Genomic DNA, 22,435 nt, shown 5'->3' with positions numbered 1-22,435 from the left:
CTTAAGATTCCAATGGACATATATAACAAGGCAACAATTGTTATATATGTCCATTGTTATAACAACTGTTCACATTAATTAGCCTAAAGTCATATAAAATGCGTAAATTAAAGGCAAGACTTTAAATTGTGCTATGAAATTGACTGGACCCACTGAAACAGGAAATGTAAGAGCATGCATCAGTCTTGGGCCTGCACTTTAAAAGAAACAATTGGAAGCCTTTGATGACCAAAACTGGTATGGTCAATGTCATAATATTACTGGGTAGCGAGGCCAAAATTGTCGGAATTGAAAAATGTGGGAACATTTTATATGGCAGAAATATAACTTCCAAACAATTACCGTAAATGCCAGCGTATAAGACGACTTCCGCGAGCGCTGAAATCGGCGCCAAAGATGGGGGTCGTCTTATACGCCGAGTCATCTTATACGCCAGAAATACTGGTAGCTTCCGGTGTATAAGACGACGTTCTAGGAATGCGGCCCGGCTATAAGACGGGGGTCGTCTTATACGCCGGGTCGCCTAATACGGCGGCATATACGGTAATAGACTTAGTTTCTCTTCAGAACTAGCTATGATTTCCAAATAATCTTACAGATCCATAAGTAAGGTCCCTATAATGATTTCTGGTGGGATCAGGAGATGGGTACTGCAGCTCTCTGGATCCTGCTTGACCTCTCACAGGTTTTTGATACCATCAATTATCCCACTGAGCTGTCTCCAAAGTTTAGAATGAGAAGCCTGATGCTTCTGCTCCTTCCTGAAGGGATGGTCTAAGTCAGTGGAGATGGTGGGGAAAGATTGATGCCCAGGTACCTCCAGGGTGTGTGTGTGGGCTACAAGGCCCCCTGTTTTTCTTACCTGATTCAATATCTACATGAAACCATTGGATGAGATCATCTCTTGACAGGTGACCATGTTTCAACAATCAACTGAAGAGATACCCAATTGTACATCTCAAACCAACACCCCCCCATTAAATAAATAATACTGTCAAAGTGCTATGCAACTGAACAACTGCAATGTACCCTACATGAGGCTGCCTTTGAGGAGCACTTGGAAGCTAAGCTAATCTAGAATCTAGCAGCTTGAGTAACTAAGAATGCATTTTAAGGCACTCATATAAGATTTCTACTACGGGACCTGCACAAATGTTAGGTAACTTCCAGTTGCAATTCAGGATCCTGACTGTCATCTTTAAAGCCCTTCTTAATTTTGGGCTTGAGTAACTTAACCTTCTCTCATTTACATGTGCCTGCCAATAAGATGTAATAGGATGGAATCACCAAGTGTCCTACAGATTAGAACTGTCATCTTAAAGTACATGTTCAGTCATTGCCACCGTCCTCTGGAATATTTCCACTGATGTGAGATCTATCTCTTCCTTTTACAATTTATTTTTTTTAAAAAAACAACAACAGTATATATGTGGCTATATTAAGCCTAAGGAATGGGGGCTAGGCTCTTGTGACCGCCCTTCAAATTGATGGATTGCTCTTTATTCTTACTGCAAATGTTTTAGTCATAAGTCATGATTGTATAAGAATATAAAATATTGTTTTCAATTTTAATTTTTGTTTGCAATCTGTAATATATATTGTGGAGTTATATTCTACTCAGAGATGGTAGATTGAAGCAGCCTAGAAACTAGACCAGCAGTTCTCAACCTATGGGTCGCGACCCCATTTGGGGTCAATCGACCATTTCTCGGGGGTCGCCAAACAAGGCGATCCGCCATTTTTCCCCCTCGGGGGGCGCCGCCGCGCATGCGCGCCGCGCCTGGGGGCGGCACCGCGCATGCGCGGCACGTTTGTGTGATGGGGGTCGCCGTAACACAAACGTTGAGAAGCACTGAACTAGACAGATGAGAGGGAGGGAGGAGGTAGGGAGAGAGGGAGGGAGAAAGAGAGACAATTGAAAATGTTGTGTTAGAGACTTGCATTTGTTTATCCGCTAGAGTAGATTGAACAGCATGTACCACTGACATTAATGCTGCCCTCGGGTCATGAATTAAGATTATCATATAGTCCTAAATTCTCCTTGGTTACTACATAACTCAGAGATGGTTTTGGCTTTCTGACATTGTTTTAGTTGATATGCACTGTCATTTAGAAAGCTGATTTCTCCCACACATAGTGTTTACTGATCTGTTTAGAATATTATGATCTATTCCACTGATGCAATACACTTTTTATTTATCAGGCTATATGATATTTTTGCTTAGTTATCATGATATTTTTGAAGATACTTACATATTTTCCCATTATCAAAGATGTCAGGAAATTGAATAACGCAAAACATCCAAAAATAAATCCAACAACTGTACTACTAACTCCTTTCTTTTCTGCCTAAAAAATAATAATAATAAAACACAAAGACTTAGAAAACAAAAGCCTGTAACATGCAGAAAATAATCACATAGCTCGAATTTTACAAAACTGCTCAATGGAACTTGGCCTACCACAATACCATAGGAAAAGAACCATATACACATCTTTTGCCTGATTTGTTTCCCACAATTAGCATTTTTTGTGATTATGCTTATATTCATACATTCCCTTCTAGTTGCAAGTATTGTATTGTGAAAAATGATTGCAGCATTTCTCAAGTATAAAGCAGAAACAGGAAAGACTATGTGGTGGCCTAGCGGTGAAGACACTCACCTTCCACTCAGAAAGGGCAAGAGTTCAAACCTAAGTAGTAGCAGATATTTTTCTCTTAGGAGCAAAGAAAAAATATCTGCTGCAAACTCTGCGTGGCATCAGGAAAAGCATTCGGTTTGTAAATGCTCAGCTTCACCCAGTCGCCCGGACTCTACCCCAAATTAAGGGATTACAGGGTTGCAAAAAGAAAAAAAGCAGATTTAAATGCATGAATGAATGCCTGTGACATCGGAATGGTGGCGGATATTGAAAAGTGACAAGAGTCCATTTTTTTGCTGCTTTTTGTACCACATCTTTCTGGGTTTGGTCATTTGCGTAATTATTTTTTGTCAGCTTAGATGAATAACCATTTGCTAACAATTTGAGAAAAACTGCACATTTATACAAATGGACAATTGTGTATATGTCTGGGCACCAAAAGGAACATGGTTGCAGCAAATTGAAGTGATGCCATGATTTTTTAAACAGTTCATACCCACTATTATGCAAGTAGTTTCTGAGTCTGAATGCGAAGTGAAAGTTCTGAATTCCCTTTTAAAAATCAAGCAGCACAATGGTGCTCAGTCCTCAAAGAATGCAAGTATACAACTTTCTAGAAACTGCTTTTAAAAGGCTGCTTAAACACAGTGTAAATCTAATCCAACGGAGAGGCAAGAAGTTGGAAGAGCTGAGCATATTTATTCACTTTTTAACAATAGTAAATAGGCAAAGAAAAAAAGCTAATGATATAATTGTTTTAAACCACACCATCTTTTTAAAAATGTTGTTAACTGTTATGTGGCTCCTACATATTTTGTGTAAGATGTACTAGATTCAGGAGGAAGACAAAACTCTTCTTGCAGCAATAGTTTACAAAATGTAAGTTTTTGCATTTTGTGAACTACAAACTGATACAAGAACAAATGAGTCTTTGTTATATGCACTGCTATGTTACAGAGGCTATCATTAAAGAATCTTATTGCAGACTTTTGTTTTAAACACATACATCCATTTACCTCTCTTGGAAAGAATGGTCCCAGAATCGAGTAGCAAACCATTGAACTGAAGTTGAGGGATGCTGTTGATATCATGATAAATATCTGCTCTCTGCTCAGCCGCTTCGGTTCCTCCTTGGCAATCTGTGATCTGTCATTATCTGAGTAGCAAAAATCTCTCTTAGAATTGAAAAAGGAAGGCAGCCTTCAAAACTAACATTTGGAAACAAACAAGTTCAGATTTCTAAAACAGATTTCTGAAACTAGCAAAAAAAAAAAAATGCAGAATCTTATACTTCAATGGGAGCACACTTTATTTCATAATTTGTTCCAAATCTATTCACATGACAATTCTGATATAAAGCTATAGTGAAAATAATAGATTTCTAAAGCACGCTCACAAGGCAGTACATTCTTGAAAAAGTTTCAGATATAGAGAGACTAATATTCAAAATCTGTCTTTTGATAGGATTAGGAATATGAGAATTCAGCTGGACTTTAACCTCCCCTAATCCAGAGCCCTCCAAAAGTGTTGGGTGGCAGCTTCTAGAATTCATATGCTAGCTGATAACTTAAGAGTATTCAGTCCAAACAGTTGAAGAGCATCATGTCGGGGAAGACAAATTGTGTTGGTGTCAGATTTTTGAAACTAAACTATATAATATAATAATAATAATAATAATAATAATAATAATAATAATGATGATGATGATGATGATGATGATGATGTTGGAAGGGACCTTGGAGGTCATCGAGTCCAACCTCCTGCTCAGGCAGGAACCCTACACCATTTCAGACAAATGGCTGTCCAGTCTCTTCTTAAAAACTACCAGTGTTGGAGCATTCACAACTTCTGGAGGCAGGTTATTCCATTGGTTAATTGTTCTAACTGTCAGGAGGTTTCTCCTTAGTTCTAAGTTGCTTCTCTCCTTGATCAGTTTCCATCCATTGTTTCTCGTCCTGCCTTCAGGCGCCTTGGAGAATAGCTTGACTCCCTCTTCTTTGTGGCAGCCCCTGAGATATTGGAACACTGCTATCATGTCCCCCCTCGTCCTTCTCTTCGTTAAACTAGACATACCCAATTCCAGCAACCGTTCCTTATATGTTTTAGCCTCCAGTCCCATGATCATCTTTGTTGCTCTTCTCTGTACTCTTTCTAGAGTCTCAGCATCTTTTTTACATCGTGATGACCAAAACTGGATGCAGTATTCCAAGTGTGGTCTTACCAAGGCATTGTAAAGTGGTATTAATACTTCATGTGATCTTGATTCTATCCCTCTGTTAATGCAGCCCAGCACTATGTTGGCTTTTTTGGCAGCTGCAGCATACTGCTGGCTCATATTTAAGTGATTGATCTCACAGTTACTACTATTGAGCAAGGTACCCCCTATACTATACCTGTACATTTGATTTTTCTTGCCTAAATGTAGAACCTTACTTTTTCACCATTGAATTCCATTTTGTTAGATAGTGCTCAGTGTTCAAGTCTGTCCAGGTCCTCCTATATCTTAAGCTTGTCTTCTGGAGTGTTGGCTATTCCTGCCAGCTTGGTGTCATCCGCAAATTTGATGAGTTCCCCATCTATCCCCTCATCCAAATCATTGATGAAGATGTTGAAGAGCACTGGGCCTAGAACAGAGCCCTGGGGCACCCCACTATACACTTCCCTCCATGTATATGCAGTTCCATTGAGGACCACACGCTGAGGATGGCCAGTCAGCCAGCTATGAATCCATCTGGTGGTGATGCTGTCTAACCCGCATTTTTGTATCTTATCGAGTAGTAGGTTGTGATCTACTTTATCAAATGCCTTACTGAAGTCCAAATAAATTATATCCACAGCATTCCTACGATCCACTAATTTTGTCATTTGGTCAAAGAATGCATGATCTGTTTTTGACAAACCCATGTTGGCTTTTAGTAATGACTTTGTTTGCCTCTAGGTGTTCGCTGATTCGTTGTTTGATTATCTTTTCCAGAATCTTCCCAGGTATCGAGGTCAAGCTGATAGGTCTGTAATTTTCTGGATCCATTTTTTTTTTCCTTTTTTGACATGGGAACTACATCAGCTCTTTTCCAGTCCTCTGGTAGTTCCCCAGTGCTCCAAGATCTTTGAAAAATATAGTTCAGTGGTTTTGAGATCACATCTGCCAGTTCCTTGAGAACCTTGGGGTGTAATCCATCTAGTCCTGGTGATTTGAACTCATCTAGGCTGGACAGGTGCTCACTTATCATTTTCTTGCCTATCTTAACTTGTGTTTCTATACTGTTTTTTATGGCACTATTTTTGATAGGTTGGTCTGTTTTTTTCCCTTTGTGTAAAGACAGATGCAAAAAACGAGTTAAATAGTTCTGCTTTCTCCCTATTGCTAGTCACCTTCTTACCACTTTCACCCACTAATGGACCAATCATTTCCTTCACTTTTTTCTTGTTTTTTACATGTTGAAAGAAGCTTTTTTTTTGTTATTTTTGACTTTGGTCGCAAGCCTTAGTTCATTTTGAGCCTTGGCTTTCCTCACTTCGTCTTTGCAGGCTCGAGCTATTTGCTGATATTCTGACTTAGTTATGTGTCCCTCTTTCTACTTTCTATACTTGTTCTTTTTATTTTTCAATTTGTCAGAGTTCTTTATGCAGCCATGCTGGTTTCTTTTGAGAGCTGTTATTTTTCTTCTTTGTTTGTATTGAGCTAGACTGGGCTTCTATTATCTTGCTTTTCAAAATTTCCCAAGCTTCTTGCGTTGTTTTCCCCTTGAGGATTCTCATCCATGGGATCCTTCCCAAGCCCTCTCTAAGTTTATTGAAATTAGCTCTCTTGAAGTCCAAGCTTCTACTTTGACTGTGTTCTATTGCTTGCGCTTTCATAATGTTGAATTCCAATATTGCATGATCACTACCTCCCAAGCTTCCTGTGGCTTCAACACCTTCTATCATTTCATCTCTGTTAGTGAGAATTAGATCCAAAATCCTAGTTCCCTTCTCTACTTTTTGGGAGACAAAGTTGTCTGCTAGGTTAGCAAGGAAGGAATCTGTTTGATCTTCTATTTGGTGCAGAGTTTGTCTCCCAGTTGATGTCAGGGTAATTAAAGTCCCCCATCACTATGGTGATGTGCTTCCTACATACCTTAGTTAGCTGACTAGCAAAAAGTTCATCTATTTCCTCTGTTTGGTTGGGTGGCCTATAGTATACACCTATGGCAATGTCATTTTTTCTCCCTTTTATATTGACCCAAATGCATTCAAGACAGTTTTCGTCATTGTTGTGCTCTATTTCTGTGGAAATGTAGTTATTTCTTATATAGAGAGCAACTCCACCTCCTCTTTTATTTGATCTGTTTCCAGTCACTTTGTCAGTCCTGGGAAGGAGGCAATGAAATCTCGCCAAGAAAACTGTAGAACATGGCAAGAAAACTTAGGCACTCACCAGGAATCAGCATGGTTGCATAACCTCTTTCGAAAGATAGAGTAGTTAAAATCCACTAGTCCTACGTATGATCGAATATGGGGATAACAGAGAGCTGCTTGTAATTCCGGACTGACATTCCTCGGAAGAAAGCGCTGCGGGGAAAGGAGAAAAATACCCGGGAATACCGACAGTAGCTCTGTCCCCTCTCACCTGGACTCGCGCCATCCGGGGGACCCGTCGCTTGGTAGTTTTCCATAGCCGTGGGTCTCCTGCTGTAAAGCGGCTTGGAAAGGAGCGGAGGCTGAGCCTCCCTGCCTGTCTTCCTGAAGTCCACCCTCAGAGTCGATAAAGTTCAATCGCCGCGGTCAAGAACTTCCTAGGCGCCACATGAGGACCCGAGCAAGCAATTCCGATTCAGCCGGAAGCCGAAATCTATCTAAGGCTGGGGTCCCTCCTTTTGGTTAGCCGTTGCCATCGAAAATTATCTCATACTTACTCAGCTGTCAGCAAACCAGATTTATTACTATCACGATGCCCCAGGCATTCCTCAGCGCACTGAAGGATGTACTCTTATTTACTACGCCCTTGTGGCTTTGTTCCGGATTTTTTTTTTCCTTTTTCTTTACTTCCCAGTTTACCTTAAAAAAAAAAAAAAACCCTTGATCTCTCGCCTAAGTATTAAGTAGTCCTACTTAGCGTTTTGATATCAACCAAAGTTAAGTAAACGAAAAAGAAATACATAGGATATTTGAATCTTAATTGTATTCTAGTGGTCATTTGGAAATGCACTTAGTTTTTTATATAGAGTAATATGGTTTAAGTTAACATATTGAACTCAGCCACTGTGTTGAGTAAGCCACGATTTATGTCATATTAAAGTTGTTTGAAATTTACCAAATGCCTTTTACAGTAAATTATGATTGCTTAAGGTGTTTTGATGGGGGCCCTACATTTTAATGGGCACTTTCTGCCATTCATTTTAATATATGGGTTCATGTATGTCAATTTATAGCTTAATCATCTACAATGTAGTTAATTAATTACAATGATTAAAATCAAAGTCTGCTTTACAAACTACAATGTGCTTATTCAATATTTTGTCAGAAACTAAACCAGCCACATTAAGTTCAATGTACATTCCAAATATTGGCTGTTGGCCAGGCAGGTTCGTGCATGGTCAACAGTTATTACTTATTGAAAACATATAATCTTCTTGGTTTCTATAGTAAACTGCACCATGTTAACTGACCACATGGGTTGAGTTTGCATAATAGATTAAATGAGATTTGCTAGTTTGGGTTTTCCAGAGAATCATGTAAATCCAACTAATATGTTTGTTTGATTCAAATCCTGACTTTCCTGCAGGAACACAAGATGTCATAGATAGTGTTGCCTCATCTATTTCCCCCCAAATGATCCTATAAGATAGATAAGAGCTGAGAGAATCCCCCAGTATCTGTTCTGTACTTTAATCAATGTACCACTGGGACTTTCATGTTATTCCTATATGGAAAACAAGGTGCAGAGAATAGTAATCATGGTCTCACAAATCATAAACCTGAGAAAAGTCTAAATATGTTTTAAACTAAATTTGCTGCCATGAAAAGAATATATTTCTATTTCAAATCATTCCCATTATCCTATATTCAACAATACTTAATAATTATCAATCAGGAAGAAGAACAAGTAAAAGAAACAATGATAGTATGGGCAAAGAATTTTGGACATTCTATAGACTTAGAAGACTGGCAAAAACTTTGGGATAAAAACATTAAACTTACTAAAGCAGTAACATATAAAGAAAATTTATATAAGATGTTTTATAGATGGCATATGACACCAGTTCAATTAGCAAAAATGTTTAAAAATGTATCAAATACTTGCTGGAAATGTAAACAAAAACCAGGCACTTACTACCATGCCTGGTGGATATGCCCCAACGCAAAGAAATATTGGCTTAAGATTCATAGATGGCTGGAAAAGATGACGAAAATACAGATAGAATTTAAACCGGAATTGTTTTTGCTAGGAATAGTAGGATCTAACTATGGTAAGGAGAATGACTATTTAATACTACATGTATTAACAGCTGCAAGAATAGTATTTGCCCAATTTTGGAAAAATGAAAATCTACCATCTGACCAGGCTATAATTTCGAAAATGTTGGACTGTGCAGAAATGGATAGATTAACTTTGGAAATGAAGGAGAAAGAAGATTCAATTTATTTTAAAACTTGGGAAAAAATTTATCAATGGTTAGAAATACGCTAGAATACGATCAGAACTTAAAATTGAATTGAATTTTAAAATTGAATGGAATAAATGATAGACTCTTAATTAAATGTTATTTCTTAGATTAATAATAGCTTTATTATTAATGATTTTAAATATTAATGGTGATGACTAGAATTTGTTGAGATGTTATTAAGTATGAATATTTATTTAGAGGAATTTTACTTATTTATCTAATTTTAGTTATATGATTATAGTTAACGTTATCTTTATAATTGTTTAGTATTATACAAATTATGTTTATTTAATATTTAGATCCGGACGGTAGCTTGTTTGTTAAAGCTTGGGATTATTATGGGGGTTACCCCATTATTGTACCTACCTTTTCCTACCCCAAATTCCTATTCCCACTTCCCCCATTCCATATTGACCTTATCTTTCCTTACCTCTGTAAAACCTAATAAAATATTTATAAAAAAATAATTATCAATCAGTCTCTAACCTCCCATTTTGGGAGTAAGGAGTCACCTTCAAGTGCCCTAACAAAAGCAAATTGTCTAGACCCTTTTCAGTCAGGGTTCAGGCTTGGTCATGGAATGAAAATGATATTGCTTGTTCTAGATGATGAACTGTGTCAGGATCTGAAAGACAATAGTGTTCTACTTGTAATCCTGTTACACTGGTATTTTAATACCACGGTACTTTAAGATAATGATATCTTTGTGAACAATTTGAGAGAGTTACAGAATTTGAGGCACTGTTTTGCAGTGGTTCCATTCCTTTCATGAAACATGGCTCCAGCTGGTTCCAATGGCACAGTACTTGGTAGGTAGACAAAAAAACAAAAAACCCACAACTTTTTACCAAAGCTGCTAAGTTCTACACAAGCCAACACTATATCTTCTTTACTTCCTCTTTTACCACTTCGGGTGTTGAGGGAGAAATTCTGGTTCTTACTAGCCAAAAATACACCCAACCAAAATTTCTCTCATTGTGGTATCCAACCCACCTTTGTCTACCCTCACTGCACTCTGCAAAACTTAAGCTAGCATTGGACAAAACTTATTAAAATATTTAGAATCAACGTGTGAATATTTATCTCTGTGCTGTTAAAGTCTGTCAGTCTTCTGTAAATGTGCACCCTCTAGCTCAGCGGTGTCAAACTCGCAATGTCACGTGACGTCGCAACGTATTCCAACTTTTTTGCCATTGCCGGCAATGGGTGGGCACGGTTTCGCTATGATGCATATGGATGGCCCGCAGGCTGGCAGTTTGACACCCCTGCTCTTGAGGAAGAAATGTATGTATTATTTTGAAATACAGGCAATCAACATAAATAAAAATGCCCTCAGCTTCAGAAGTGATGCTAAAATTTTATGACTCCTTCACTTTTTAAAACGTTACACATTTGAGCTTTTTCCAAAACTGCCATATGCAGATTTCCTGTTTTTATATTGTGTGATCCTATGTGTGATGCTCAGAAACAAACCATATGCATTTTACTTAGCCAGTATGTTATGCAAATTCCACTAAACACAATGAAAAGTCCACAGTGCTAATCGCTGTAGAAATATAACTAAAGTTTTCTTTAAATCTATTTAAATAAGTTTTACCCAAATGGATTTGCACAGGAATAGCCTTAGAAAATAACAGTAAAAAACAATTTACTTTGGTAAGGCCAACTTTGAAGTAGGATGCATGGGGTTCTACTACAGCATATTCACTGTAACCATCACTATCTACGAAAATGAATACCCTTGAGTTCCAAATTATTACTTCCTCATAAGTGAACCTTTACTGGAACCTTACATGTTTACATTTTAAATTCATTCGTGCAATCCAACCAAATCTCCTAGCAAAAGTTCAAATATGACATCAAGCTCGCATAAAGTTTGCTGCAACAGGTTCAGGTTGCTACCATGCAAAGAGCGCCTCCCAGTGGTAGGTATCAAAAAGCATTCTGTCTTCCACTTCAGAGGTATTTTTCCCAAGAAGGAAAAGTGGAGGAATCAGCGAGAAAACCTAAGATTATAAATGCAGGAGGACATCGTCTGACATTCCAACAACATTCTGTGAACGAGGAATATATACTAAACAGTTTGCTTAGTTCAATTTATTCTAAAATTTAGTTAGAAGAGTGTATTCTGTGCTGCACTCAGCAGTAACTCAAGGACTACAACAGCATTTACTAATTTAAAAACTTGTTTAGAATTAGGAATGGTAGGTTTGAGCAATCAACAAAATGATCTATTACCGAGTAACCTGATTTATAAAATTCGAATGTGTATTTTAATATAGAAACTACAATTATCATAATTATATTAAAATAAAATTTGACAGCTGTTAGATGTTGACTTGCGTGACGGCTTGGGTTTATTCAAAGCACCATGCACTTATTTGCCAGTCCCAGTATTAGGTGAAAGAAAGTGAAGTTAAGCACGACAGAAACGCAGTTAGCGTGCGTGCAGGTGTTTTTACGGCGATTTTTAATAAAGCAAGTCAAACAAAAAGTTCATTCCCCCTAAAAAAATAATAATAACTAATCAGGTGCACTTAGCAAAACAGTAAAGTAACAGAAATGTAGCTTGCCCCTAATAATTTACACATTACATGAATACCATTCACTTTATACGCAGCACCGTTTCTATCATCCAATCAAAACTCCCGAAAGACAGCCTCCCCCGCGCCTTTCGGATGGTGCCGAGGAATATATTTCCGGGCAGTAGGCTGGACACCTATTGGCAAAGCGCTTAGTCTTAGTGCTTCAAAGATTCTCGCCGCCCGAATACGCGACCTTCGCCTTCTTTTCTATTGTTTAACCTTTGAAATTCCTACAAGTTTCCCCAGTTCTGCCGAAACAGGCAATATAGTTAGACACCTATTTTCAGAAGCGGGGTGGGGGGGTCCTTGCCGGGTTAAATAAGAGTCCGGAGGCCCCTCCTCTTCCTTTTCACCGGCGACTCGTGGAAGTTGTAGGGTAAGCGCGCGCCTTGGTAGGCCTGGAGTTTAGTATTTTTTTTTTTAAAAAAAAAAGGTTATTGGTTTCTTTGGCTTTTCGGGGCCGGGGCCGAGGCGGGGGGGGGGAAACTAAAAGGATAAGGCGGGAGGACAAACTTCGGGGTGCATTTTCGAACCCTTAACGGGGATTTGTCTTGTTTCAGGAACTCCTGGTGGGAGTATTACCACCAACCATGACCGAGGAAGGGTAAGTGTGCGCGAGGCGGAGATACTAGCATTGCGTCCCAGGTGTCCGCGAGGCCATTTGAGACGGCGCGCGCGCTTCCTTGTTCGCCTTGTCCTCGCCAAGCATGGTTCTATGCATGGAGCGCGGGGCGGCTTAGTCCACGTGGTGGGGCCTAGTGCTTTTTCCCCTCCAGCTTTCTTTGATTACTGCCAAGAGCTATTAAAATGTCTCTTGTTCTAATTTTTGCTCGCCAGTAAGTTCTGTAATCGCAGAATATGTCTATATATATATATTCTCAGAATATACAAATATTCAAGCATCCGAATATCGTGTTTTAATGTATGCCAGTGTGTTCACAAAAAAGTGACAAAGGTTACCTTGTCTCTATACATTTATATTTATGTAACTATATAAACATGTTTATAAATTGAAATATATATTTCAAATATATTTACGTGATATAGCTATGCAATGTTCCTATCACTGAATAGTTGATTAATTGTCGCAGAACAGGAATTTATCTGCTGTTAAGAAAAAAAAACAGCATGAGATTTTTATCACTAGTGGACAAAAAAGAACAAGAGCCAAATAAAGTGGGTTTGGCTACATTTTTTTGGGCGGATGGTGACTTTTTAAGTACAGAGATGGTGTGAGTTTAAGTTGTCATAACTTTTCTGTAGGGTTGGTGGGGAGAGGTTCTGCATCATTTGAGGTGGAATAAAGACTGGATAGGAAAATTTTTGAGTGTAATTTGTATGGATTTAAATGGAATAGAAAATTATGATGTAAGGAAGTAACTGCAGCCAAATTCAGCAGCCAGGAGAAAAAAATTACAGTTTCAGGTAATTGTAACTAATTTATTCTAGTTTGCTTTGAAATGCCAGTCTGCTTTTTTTTTTTAAAAAAAAAAATTATCCTGCCCTTTTTTTCACATATACAGTTCACAGTGATGAACATACCGGTGCACCTATTTTCCCCACAACAACCCTATGGGTTAGGTTGAGACTAGTTGTGGCCCAAGTTGCCTACCTAGCAACAGAGAAGTAATCAGCTGCAAGAACTTAGAACTCAGAAATACTTCTGACATGAGTGATGATTTCTAACTTGTAAGGACTCTTTAATTTTCTTCTGTACTACTTCATATCTATTTTGAACTTGCAATCCATTTTATTGTCCAAGTCTTTTGCATCCTTGTGCTTCAGGTTACCATTAGAATTACAATTCAAGTTTAAGAAATTTCTATTGTTATATGCATTAGCTTGCTTATTTCATATTGTTATATAGCATAACTGCTGGAGGCATAATGGATGTCAACACCGCCCTTCAAGAAGTGTTGAAAACTGCACTTATCCATGATGGATTAGCTCGTGGAATTCGTGAAGCTGCCAAAGCCTTGGACAAGTAAGTGATTAGCCTTTCTCAAAAGTGGGATTGTAGTTTGATTTTGTATGAAATTCATGTTGGCATAATACTTGTTAGAAGAATGTTAAGTTATTTAAGAAGACACATATTCTAAACGTTAAATTCTATTCTCCCAATAAATTCTCTTATGAATGTGAGATGAAATTAAATGTGGGACTTAAATTGCAAATTTCCCTCCTCACTGCATGGTAATTGCTGACATGATTGACCCAAGTGTGTTGTTAAAGATTAGTGTAAAAGTATGTTACGATAGATCAATTTCATGATTAATTCAGTTGGGTTCAGCCTTGGAGTCCTGGTATGGGACAGATTGGTGAAGATGTTGTTTTCCTTTTATTTGCTGTGTTTTCATTAGGGTTTATGTCTTTCAAAATGTCCTGAAAGTTTCTCCAAAATGAAAGTTAGGTATCTTTGACAGTTACATTGGAAAAGGGAACAAAACAATGCTGCTATTACTGCTTCCTCCACCAGTATTATAAACACCAAATTCTAAAAATATGTAGTTGTTTGAGCCCAACTTGGAGGGTGCTTGGAGAAGGTCTGGTATGTTTTAGAGAAGCTATATCTTTTCCAGGGCTTTGTAATTGCTTATATTAGGAAAATTGTGTTATAAGATGCAATGATAATACCCTATCAGCATCTTCCCTAACTCAAGTACATTTTCCTGGGACCATGCAACACCCTATATTTTAAGGATCTGCAGGCCATTATATGTACAGATCAGTCATGTTGAGTAGTCTGTGCTTGGATTAAAGCACATAGGCTTTATATATGCACTAAACTGGAGTATACGTTTTCTGGACAGAGACAGCATTTGTGTGCCAGTAGACTTGTTCTAGAGAGGGATAAAGGGGAAAGTGATGGTGAGGTAAAGTACATCCGTTGGATGGATACGTGGAAGTGATAGTAGAAAGGTAAAACCGGTCTATCAAGTGAATTAATTAAATGTAACAGGGAAGCAAGGGGTTGGGAAGATGGGAAAAGGTAGGCTGAGCTTGTATAGTTTTATAATGGGATGCATTTCAGATTTTAGCCAAAGGGCAAAGAAGGAAGAGGCTAGGTGAGTAGCAAATGATATATTAGACTCAAAGATAAGAACTACAGTGTTTGAATGATGACTTCATGAAAGTCGGATACCCCTTCACTCTTTATGAGTGACAACAATAGTCTGACAAACCTGTAGAGAGGAGTTTATTTTTTAAACAAGCCGGGAACAATAGCATAACCTTAAAGGTCATTCTTTGAATGACTAAATGGTTATGCTAGGTTTACCCACTTCTAGATAGTAAACAAATGGATTTTAAAAAAAAGACTTAAATGCAACAGTTGAATGATAACTGGTTTTAATTTTAGAATTGTATGAACACTTCCTTTCATTAAGATATTTCTAGTCAATGACTTAGTATTTAAATTTTGAATTAAACATATATAGCTTCATAGAAACATTTTAGCTCTACCCTTTTCTTTTTCAGCTTCCTATACGACCTTCCCAAAATCTATTTCTCTAGGTAAAGCACAACTAGAAATGATTTGAAAATTATGACTTGGGTTTTATGGGTGCAATCCCCTCTGTCTTCATATCTTATACCTTACAAATAACAATTTAATCCAAACAGCTATGTTAAGGAAACAAATGTAGATAAGCTTAACCATTTTATATGATAATTTTTCCATTTTAGACGTCAAGCCCATCTTTGTGTTCTTGCATCCAATTGTGATGAACCTATGTATGTCAAGCTGGTTGAAGCTCTTTGTGCTGAACATCAGATCAATCTAATAAAGGTAACAGCTATTTTATTTAGAAGTGGTAATACGAGACAATCAAGTAGTGTATAGTAAAATCATGCAACTGTTCAGGATGTCTTGGTTAAAACAAGTTAGTGCTGTTTATGCTGTACAGTGATGATAACTTGGCTCCCTCTACTGAGAATTGTGAGGAAAAAACCCACAAATTGTTACCCTGTTGGTCTGAGTGTACAGCTACTTTTGATGCTGTATTTGCTGCCTTGTATTAGCACTTCTAACAAAAAGCAAATCTCTCTTAACAGGTTGATGATAACAAGAAGCTTGGTGAGTGGGTAGGTCTCTGCAAGATCGACAGAGAAGGAAAACCTCGTAAAGTTGTGGGTTGCAGTTGTGTGGTTGTTAAAGTAAGATAACATGTTCTTTTTATTTTAGATTAATTTGCATTTATTAAATGGTATACGTCTACAGGCTCCTTAAAACTGCAAGTGTTACATCATATCCTTTGAGCATTACATTTAAAGTACAGGTAGTCCTTGTTTAACGACTGGTCACTTAGTACTGTTCAAAGTTATGAACCTACCCAAAGCTACTTAGGACTCGGTTCCAAAGTTCTGCCAACCAGTTACACCCCACTGGTCATGTGGTTGCATTTTGGGCATGTGACAGCCAGTTCACATTTAAAGCTGTTTGCAGCATCCTGTAGTCATAGGACTGTAATTTCGGGCATTTTTTTGCCAGTTTCTGGCAAAAAAAGCACCTGTTGAATAAGTTCATTTAACAGCCAAAAGTGTAAAATCTGGCACATTCACACTTTGACCCAATTAATGACTGCAAGCTCAATTACAGTAATTATGTTGAAGACTATTTTTATTTCTGTCATGTAGAACTTGCTCCATTGCTAATAAACAGTAGAAAAAGGTGGAAAAAAATCCTTTTTGTGGGATGTTAGTTTATAGATAAGACAGTAACTATGGCAGAGAGATAAGGGAAAGTTTTCTTTTGTAATGTTCTATCGCCATGGCAGTCTTCTAAATTACCACAGTTGTTTAATATACCAAGAAACTGCCAGCAAGACAAAATCTGCTTAACTTGACAAATGTTCTGCAGAAGATCATTGCTGGAAATAATAATGCCAGAGTACGAGCCTTGAAGTCTTTATAGACATTGAGGTCCCAATAAAGGCGACAATGGTATTCTATGCAAGGATTTTTCTTTAAACTAAAGCAGTGTTTCCCAAACTTGACAATTTTAAGGCATGAGGACTTCAACTCCCAGAATTCCACAGCCAGCAACGCTGGCTGTGGAATTCTGGGAGTTGAAGTCCACATGCCTTAAAATTGTCAAGTTTGGGAAACACTGAACTAAAGGATATGGTTAACAGCTGTTAACTTAATCTAAAACTACCTTTTTTCTTGATTCTGCAATTATAATAGATCACTAAATATTTACTGGTCTGGACTTTATTATGTGATTATTTAAATGAATAATTTACTGGCGTTATATTGTTTTTGTTTTAGGACTATGGCAAAGAATCTCAGGCCAAAGATGTCATCGAAGAATACTTCAAATGCAAGAAATGAACAAATAAAATACATTTGAGTTGACATTATTTGGTATTTTCTGGTTTATGATGAGTCTTTCAATTATTATGAGCCGAGGTGGCGCAGCAGTTAGAGTGCAGTACTGCAGGCCACTTTAACTGACTGTGTTCAGCAGGTCAGCGGTTCAAATCTCACCGGCTCAAGGTTGACTAAGCCTTCCATCCTTCCGGGGTAGGTAAAATGAGGACCCAGATTGTTGGGGGCAATGTAAATATATATATACATTGCTTACTGGTGTACACCGCTTAGAGAGTGCTTGCACTTAAAGCGGTATATAAGTCTCGTAAATAAATAAATTTATATAAGTTTGTGACAGACCTACAAAGACTGAATGATGGACAATAAAGAAAAACACATGGTACAACAAAATACAAAAGTTTATCAGTGATACAACTATATAGTCATGTGGCCATCTACAATTGACTTACAAGTCAAAAAATACAGGTAGCCCTTGCTTACCCAACCACTTACAGTAACTAAAGGTGCAATAATGTGACCAAGTAATATTTAAAAGACTGGTCCGTGGTCTGAGCTCTTGTGGCAACTGGCTTGCATTTATGATGATTGCAAAATGCTACCATCACCATTTGTGACCTTTCTTGGTGGCTTCCCACAAGCAAATCCAGATTTAAGAAAATTTATATGGCTGCCCAACTCACTCCAGATGGCTTACTCCTGAAGAGTTGTTTACGTGCTGACCTAACTTGAACTTCTATTTTTACAAAACAGTTGTAGCCTGCTGTGGTTGACTTACAAGCAAACTTTCCAGAAGTCACAATTAAATGCAGTGTTTAAGAATATTTCAGCTGGAATGAGCTACGGAGAAGTCCCACGATAATCACTGAGGAGTGATTCTAAAGTTAGGTTGCTCAAGTAGCCATTTTTTTTACTGAATTGGAATAATCAGAATTTGAACTACTATATATTTTGTTAATATTTTATATAAAATTACAAATTTGGAATTGGTGCAAGCCATAATGAACTACAGAACTGGGATACATTTATGTTTTTGCATCTTTTCTATATTTATTTCTGGCATGAATTCTGTATAGAAGGTTCAATTCTATAAACCTGTTGATTAAAGATTTTTGTGCAGAAACGAGGCTTGAAAAAACGTTTCTGAGAGTAAGAACTCTCTTTAATACTATGGAAATTTAATTTATAAATGAAATAAGTATGACGCTACTCTTAAGGGTGTTGGGCCTGATGCTGAATAAATTTTTAAGAGGGAAATAGTATTCAGTTGCAAAAATAAGGGAAACGGATCATTTGTATAAATGTGATATGTGCAACAACAAATGAGGCTAAGTATAAAGGGAAACATGAAATTGGAGCTATTCAAAAGATGCTCAAGGTGCATTGTGAATGTAATAGACTGCCATGTCCTCCATTGAGGATAATTGCTTCAGGGATTCCCCAGTCTCCTGCGTGCACAATATTATATGTATGAATACATTTAATGTTAAATTGATATAGATGGCCTACTCACAGGTGACTCCAGGTGGATTACATTATAGACAGTACACAAATCCTTGTGTGAATTTCCCTGACAATTTTTTCCACAGCTCTTAACAATTCTAAGCTGTTGATTAATGGTAACGTTTGCATTAAGCATAAGAACGATTTTATTTTGGAAAATTTAAATTGTTCAGAAAGACTACATGACTGGTGTAATTGGTAGTGTTTTATGGGTAATAATCGGGAAGTAGTTAAACAGATTTGTAATCTCCACAACTTTCTGAACTATTACAAGAGGTGGTATGATTCAATATCAGTTCTAGACAGTATTAGCTTCTGACTACTTAAGGGTTCATTGATGCATGCTATTTGACCAAGTTGATTTAAGATTAAGTGATGCAGGGCACAACAGTCTCTTGTTTGATTCAAGCTTTTACAATTTATTTTTAAACCCTTAAATGTATTCCTCAATTTTAAACAGGTTGAAAAGTTTATTCACTAAGCATGTTTACTCCACAATTTAGTGAAGTGGGTTACAAGAACCTGCTGAGCAGAACAGTGGGCAAGTTGACAAGGTATTGCTTGATACTGGGGAAGATAGAATTCCTTCTGTGTTGTGGTTTTATGGTTGCCTCAAAAATGGACTGAGTCTGGCAAAGAGGTAATATGTGTTACTACATTAGCCCAATATTGCCTTCTGACTAAATTTGAGTCTTTTGAAACTGTAGGAAATTAAACAGGATAGAGGAATCTAAAAAAGAAATCAGAGGAACTGCAGACATAATCAACAAATAAAGAGATTAGTAATATCATAAGGAGCAGTATAGTATAGCAGTATAGTATAGCTTAGAAGAGAAACGATCCATAGAGAATCTACCTTCAGGAACTAATAAAAGAGGTGGAGGTGTGTATTACATTTTCCAGGATTCTGTATCTTACCTAATATTTGCATTAAAACTTAATGAAATTACTGATCATTCTTCCTTGATTGGGTAGTATGGGGCTTGACATCCAACATTGATTTTTTGTTTCATTCCCTCTCTGCTGTTAAATTTTTATGTTGCTCCAGAATCCCAAGGAAATGGACTAAAACTGTATAATCCCTAACTAGCATAGTGGGTTTATACATGCAGTTGCAAGAGAAACCTTAAACCACACAATGTAAAACAGTTCAATGCCTTTTCTGTAGGACTCCCTTACAATAAGATCAGTGTTCAGCAATAGCAATAATTTGAATTATTTGTAATGTTCTTAAGATGAATATGCTTTAATAAATTTGGGATTACAGTTGCAAAGGATTTTACCTGACCATGAAATATGCCCATGAGTAAAACTTGCTGAGGGATTGCCTTTCCCAGTTATGTCAGATTCCCATTAGATCTGGCAGAGAAGGTAGTTATCATTTGCCAGGGACTTATATTGGGTGGGAACTTCTCAGCCATGGCACCCACCTTGTGGGGCATTCTTCCACTGCCCCTGAGGTTAGGTTGGCTCCACCCCTACTGATATTCAGTACATCCCTCAAGATTTGCTTATGTCGTCAGGGCTGAGGATCTATAAAATAGACTTATTTTGTGATTTTAATATTTAATTTTAACACTGGCTTCATGTAGTTATATGGTTATTTTTGTATATGCACTTTTTCGTTGGGTTATTATGATTATATTGGGCTGCCTAGATTAGAGTCATCTTCGATGCAATGGGCAGCCATATAAATTTGATTTAATAAAAATCAATAAAATTTGGTTGTTTTGAGCTGTTTGTGGAACCGATAGTTTTAATTTGGAATTGAAATAAAGGCTACATTCTATCTATTGGATAAGATAACAGAACTCCTGTCTAAACAGGATGTTGAACTATTTTGAGGACTACCTTCGGTTCCATAGGTCCATGTGTGCCTGGAATGCAATATAGAACTATAATGAGATATGAGTTATGATACCTAAAGCACATAAGATAATCTTTATTGTTATTTTTTTATTGTGAGCACGCTGGCCCACATTAAAAATGAAATTCTATTGCCTGCTCTCAAAGTATATATCCAAACACACACACACACACACACACACATCCATACATATATATACACATATAAATAATACTGTCCATTTTGAACATATAGCAGAAATGCAAACATAAGTTTGCATTGTTGGTGGGATGGGGACATTAGATACAATCAAGTCCAGTAGACTGTATGATAAATCTATATACACAAGGGGCACTTGTAGACTTTTCAGATGTCACTCTTTTACAATTTTTGTACACCATAAAAAGAAACAGCATTACTTGGGGAATTAACTTTTTTCCTGTAAATGTCTAGTCATCCTTTAAAATGTATTCTGTTTTATTTACATATTTCTGTACTACATGGCATGGAAAGAAATCACCAAAGGCACTTGAAAAAAGGATGATTTTTGGGAAAAGGGTGAAACAGCAGATGGCAGCATTGATATAGGTCTAGAGCAGAGGAGAAGATAGTATTGAACTGAGCAAGCACTCCAGTGTTCCTTCCAATTGCCTTCTTAGGAAATAAATTAGAATGTTGAAGAATTACTGTATGCCTTTCCCTAATACATGGCCCATAACCTTGTATTACATGTTATACAGGAGCCTTTTTAAAAATCAAGCGGACATTTTAGAAATACACTTTTGAAACATAAAGCTGCCATTTTACTTTTCCTTGCCTGACTTCTTCCTGCTGCGTCTTCTCCACAATTATTAGGATAGGTAATAATTGGTAGAGGAAGAGAAAAGCTCCTGTAGCCTTCTGTATATCTGCAGAAAGACACTGAATCTATTTCTAGCCTGGTCATGTTCTAACGGGTCCTCAACCTTGGCCACTTTAAGACTTGTGGACTTCAACTCCCAGAATTCCTCAGCCAGCTTTGCTGAAGTCCGCAAGTCTTAAAGTGGCCAAGGTTGAGGACCCCTGTTAGATATTTGTTATCTTCTTGGACTGCCCGAAGATGAGAAAAAGATTGGACCAAGAGCACTAATCAGTCTTCAGACCTCCTTCAGAGTGCTTAGCCTTAAGCCAAACTGGCCGAACAGTATTGATGGTGGCCACCCAAAAAGTGATGGGCTCATCTGGAAACAACCAGGGCATGTAGAAGATGATGACTTGGAATGTAAAAGGAACAAATGATGAAGAGCACTTTTAATCTTCTACAAGGGTCATCCACTTTTGTATTCCGCCCACATTCATCACACGGTTGGTCTTCTGTGATCTTTCTCTTCTAGACATTCTGCTCACATGGAAAACTTGTGGAAAAGTTGGTAGGTGGCTGCCACCACTGTTTGGAATAGTGCTGGCTGAGAATTTACTAGCAAGACTGACATTCAGTGGACCCTCATCTTATAATAATAATAATAATAATGATAATAGTGACAAATGTGTACAAATTGAGAAGACAGCAACAGACAGTAAGTGCCGCCTAGGCAAAGAAGCTGAAGAAACAGTGGACCACCTGGTAAGCTGCTGCAAAAAGATTGCACAGACTGACTAAAAGCAGCATGACAAAATAGCAACAATGGTGCATTGGAAGATCTGCAAAAAATATCATTTTCCTGTAAGTGAAAACTGGTGGGATCATAAAATAGAGAAAGTCATAGAAAATGATAAAATTAAACTGCTCTGGGACTTCAGAATTCAAACAGACAAGCACCTGCAACATAACACCCCAGACTTAACAATTGTCGATAAGAAAGACAAAAAAGTCTGGATAGTGGACGTGGCAGTGCCTGGAGACA

General features: G+C 37.5%; 2 protein-coding genes and 3 non-coding genes across 7 annotated transcripts in view; 4 read left to right on the top strand and 1 right to left on the bottom strand.

Moving 5' to 3' along the window:
- SLC18B1 (solute carrier family 18 member B1) overlaps positions 1-7,670 on the bottom strand; it is a 29,594-nt gene extending 21,924 nt beyond the window's left edge. The window contains exons 1-3 of the mRNA XM_039323903.1: positions 7,253-7,670; positions 3,660-3,799; positions 2,254-2,349 (exon numbers count right to left, since the gene is read on the bottom strand). Of these exons, the coding sequence (XP_039179837.1) occupies positions 2,254-2,349; positions 3,660-3,799; positions 7,253-7,298 (282 nt within the window). The 5' untranslated portion in view covers positions 7,299-7,670. The remainder of the gene's footprint in view (positions 1-2,253; positions 2,350-3,659; positions 3,800-7,252) is intronic.
- A 4,468-nt stretch (positions 7,671-12,138) lies between these two features.
- Positions 12,139-17,235, top strand: RPS12 (ribosomal protein S12). 3 transcript variants are annotated; one of them, XM_039323930.1, is made up of 7 exons: positions 12,210-12,251; positions 12,436-12,479; positions 13,399-13,564; positions 13,743-13,859; positions 15,560-15,662; positions 15,929-16,030; positions 17,144-17,235. In XM_039323930.1, exons 3-7 carry the CDS (start codon positions 13,551-13,553, stop codon positions 17,204-17,206), a joined length of 399 nt encoding a protein of 132 aa, XP_039179864.1. In that variant the 5' UTR covers positions 12,210-12,251; positions 12,436-12,479; positions 13,399-13,550; the 3' UTR covers positions 17,207-17,235. The 3 variants fall into 3 exon arrangements, with proteins under 3 accessions (XP_039179848.1, XP_039179864.1, XP_039179856.1); XM_039323914.1 differs by lacking the exon at positions 13,399-13,564 and having other exon boundaries at positions 12,139-12,251; XM_039323922.1 differs by lacking the exon at positions 13,399-13,564 and having other exon boundaries at positions 12,223-12,267.
- On the top strand, positions 14,986-15,057 carry LOC120300209. The gene has a single exon (XR_005554597.1). It is a non-coding gene; the product is annotated as a small nucleolar RNA SNORD101 (small nucleolar RNA).
- On the top strand, positions 15,772-15,861 carry LOC120300218. Its single transcript, XR_005554601.1, has one exon. It is a non-coding gene; the product is annotated as a small nucleolar RNA SNORD100 (small nucleolar RNA).
- Positions 16,689-16,816, top strand: LOC120300213. Its single transcript, XR_005554600.1, has one exon. It is a non-coding gene; the product is annotated as a small nucleolar RNA SNORA33 (small nucleolar RNA).
- Positions 17,236-22,435: the final 5,200 nt, after the last annotated feature.

Source organism: Crotalus tigris, unplaced genomic scaffold (assembly GCF_016545835.1).
Source record: "Crotalus tigris isolate CLP2741 ecotype Arizona unplaced genomic scaffold, ASM1654583v1 scf7180000017611.44802233496:7321179, whole genome shotgun sequence".
NCBI classification, from domain to species: Eukaryota; Metazoa; Chordata; class Lepidosauria; order Squamata; family Viperidae; genus Crotalus; species Crotalus tigris.
This window is presented reverse-complemented; position numbering and strand designations above follow the sequence as displayed.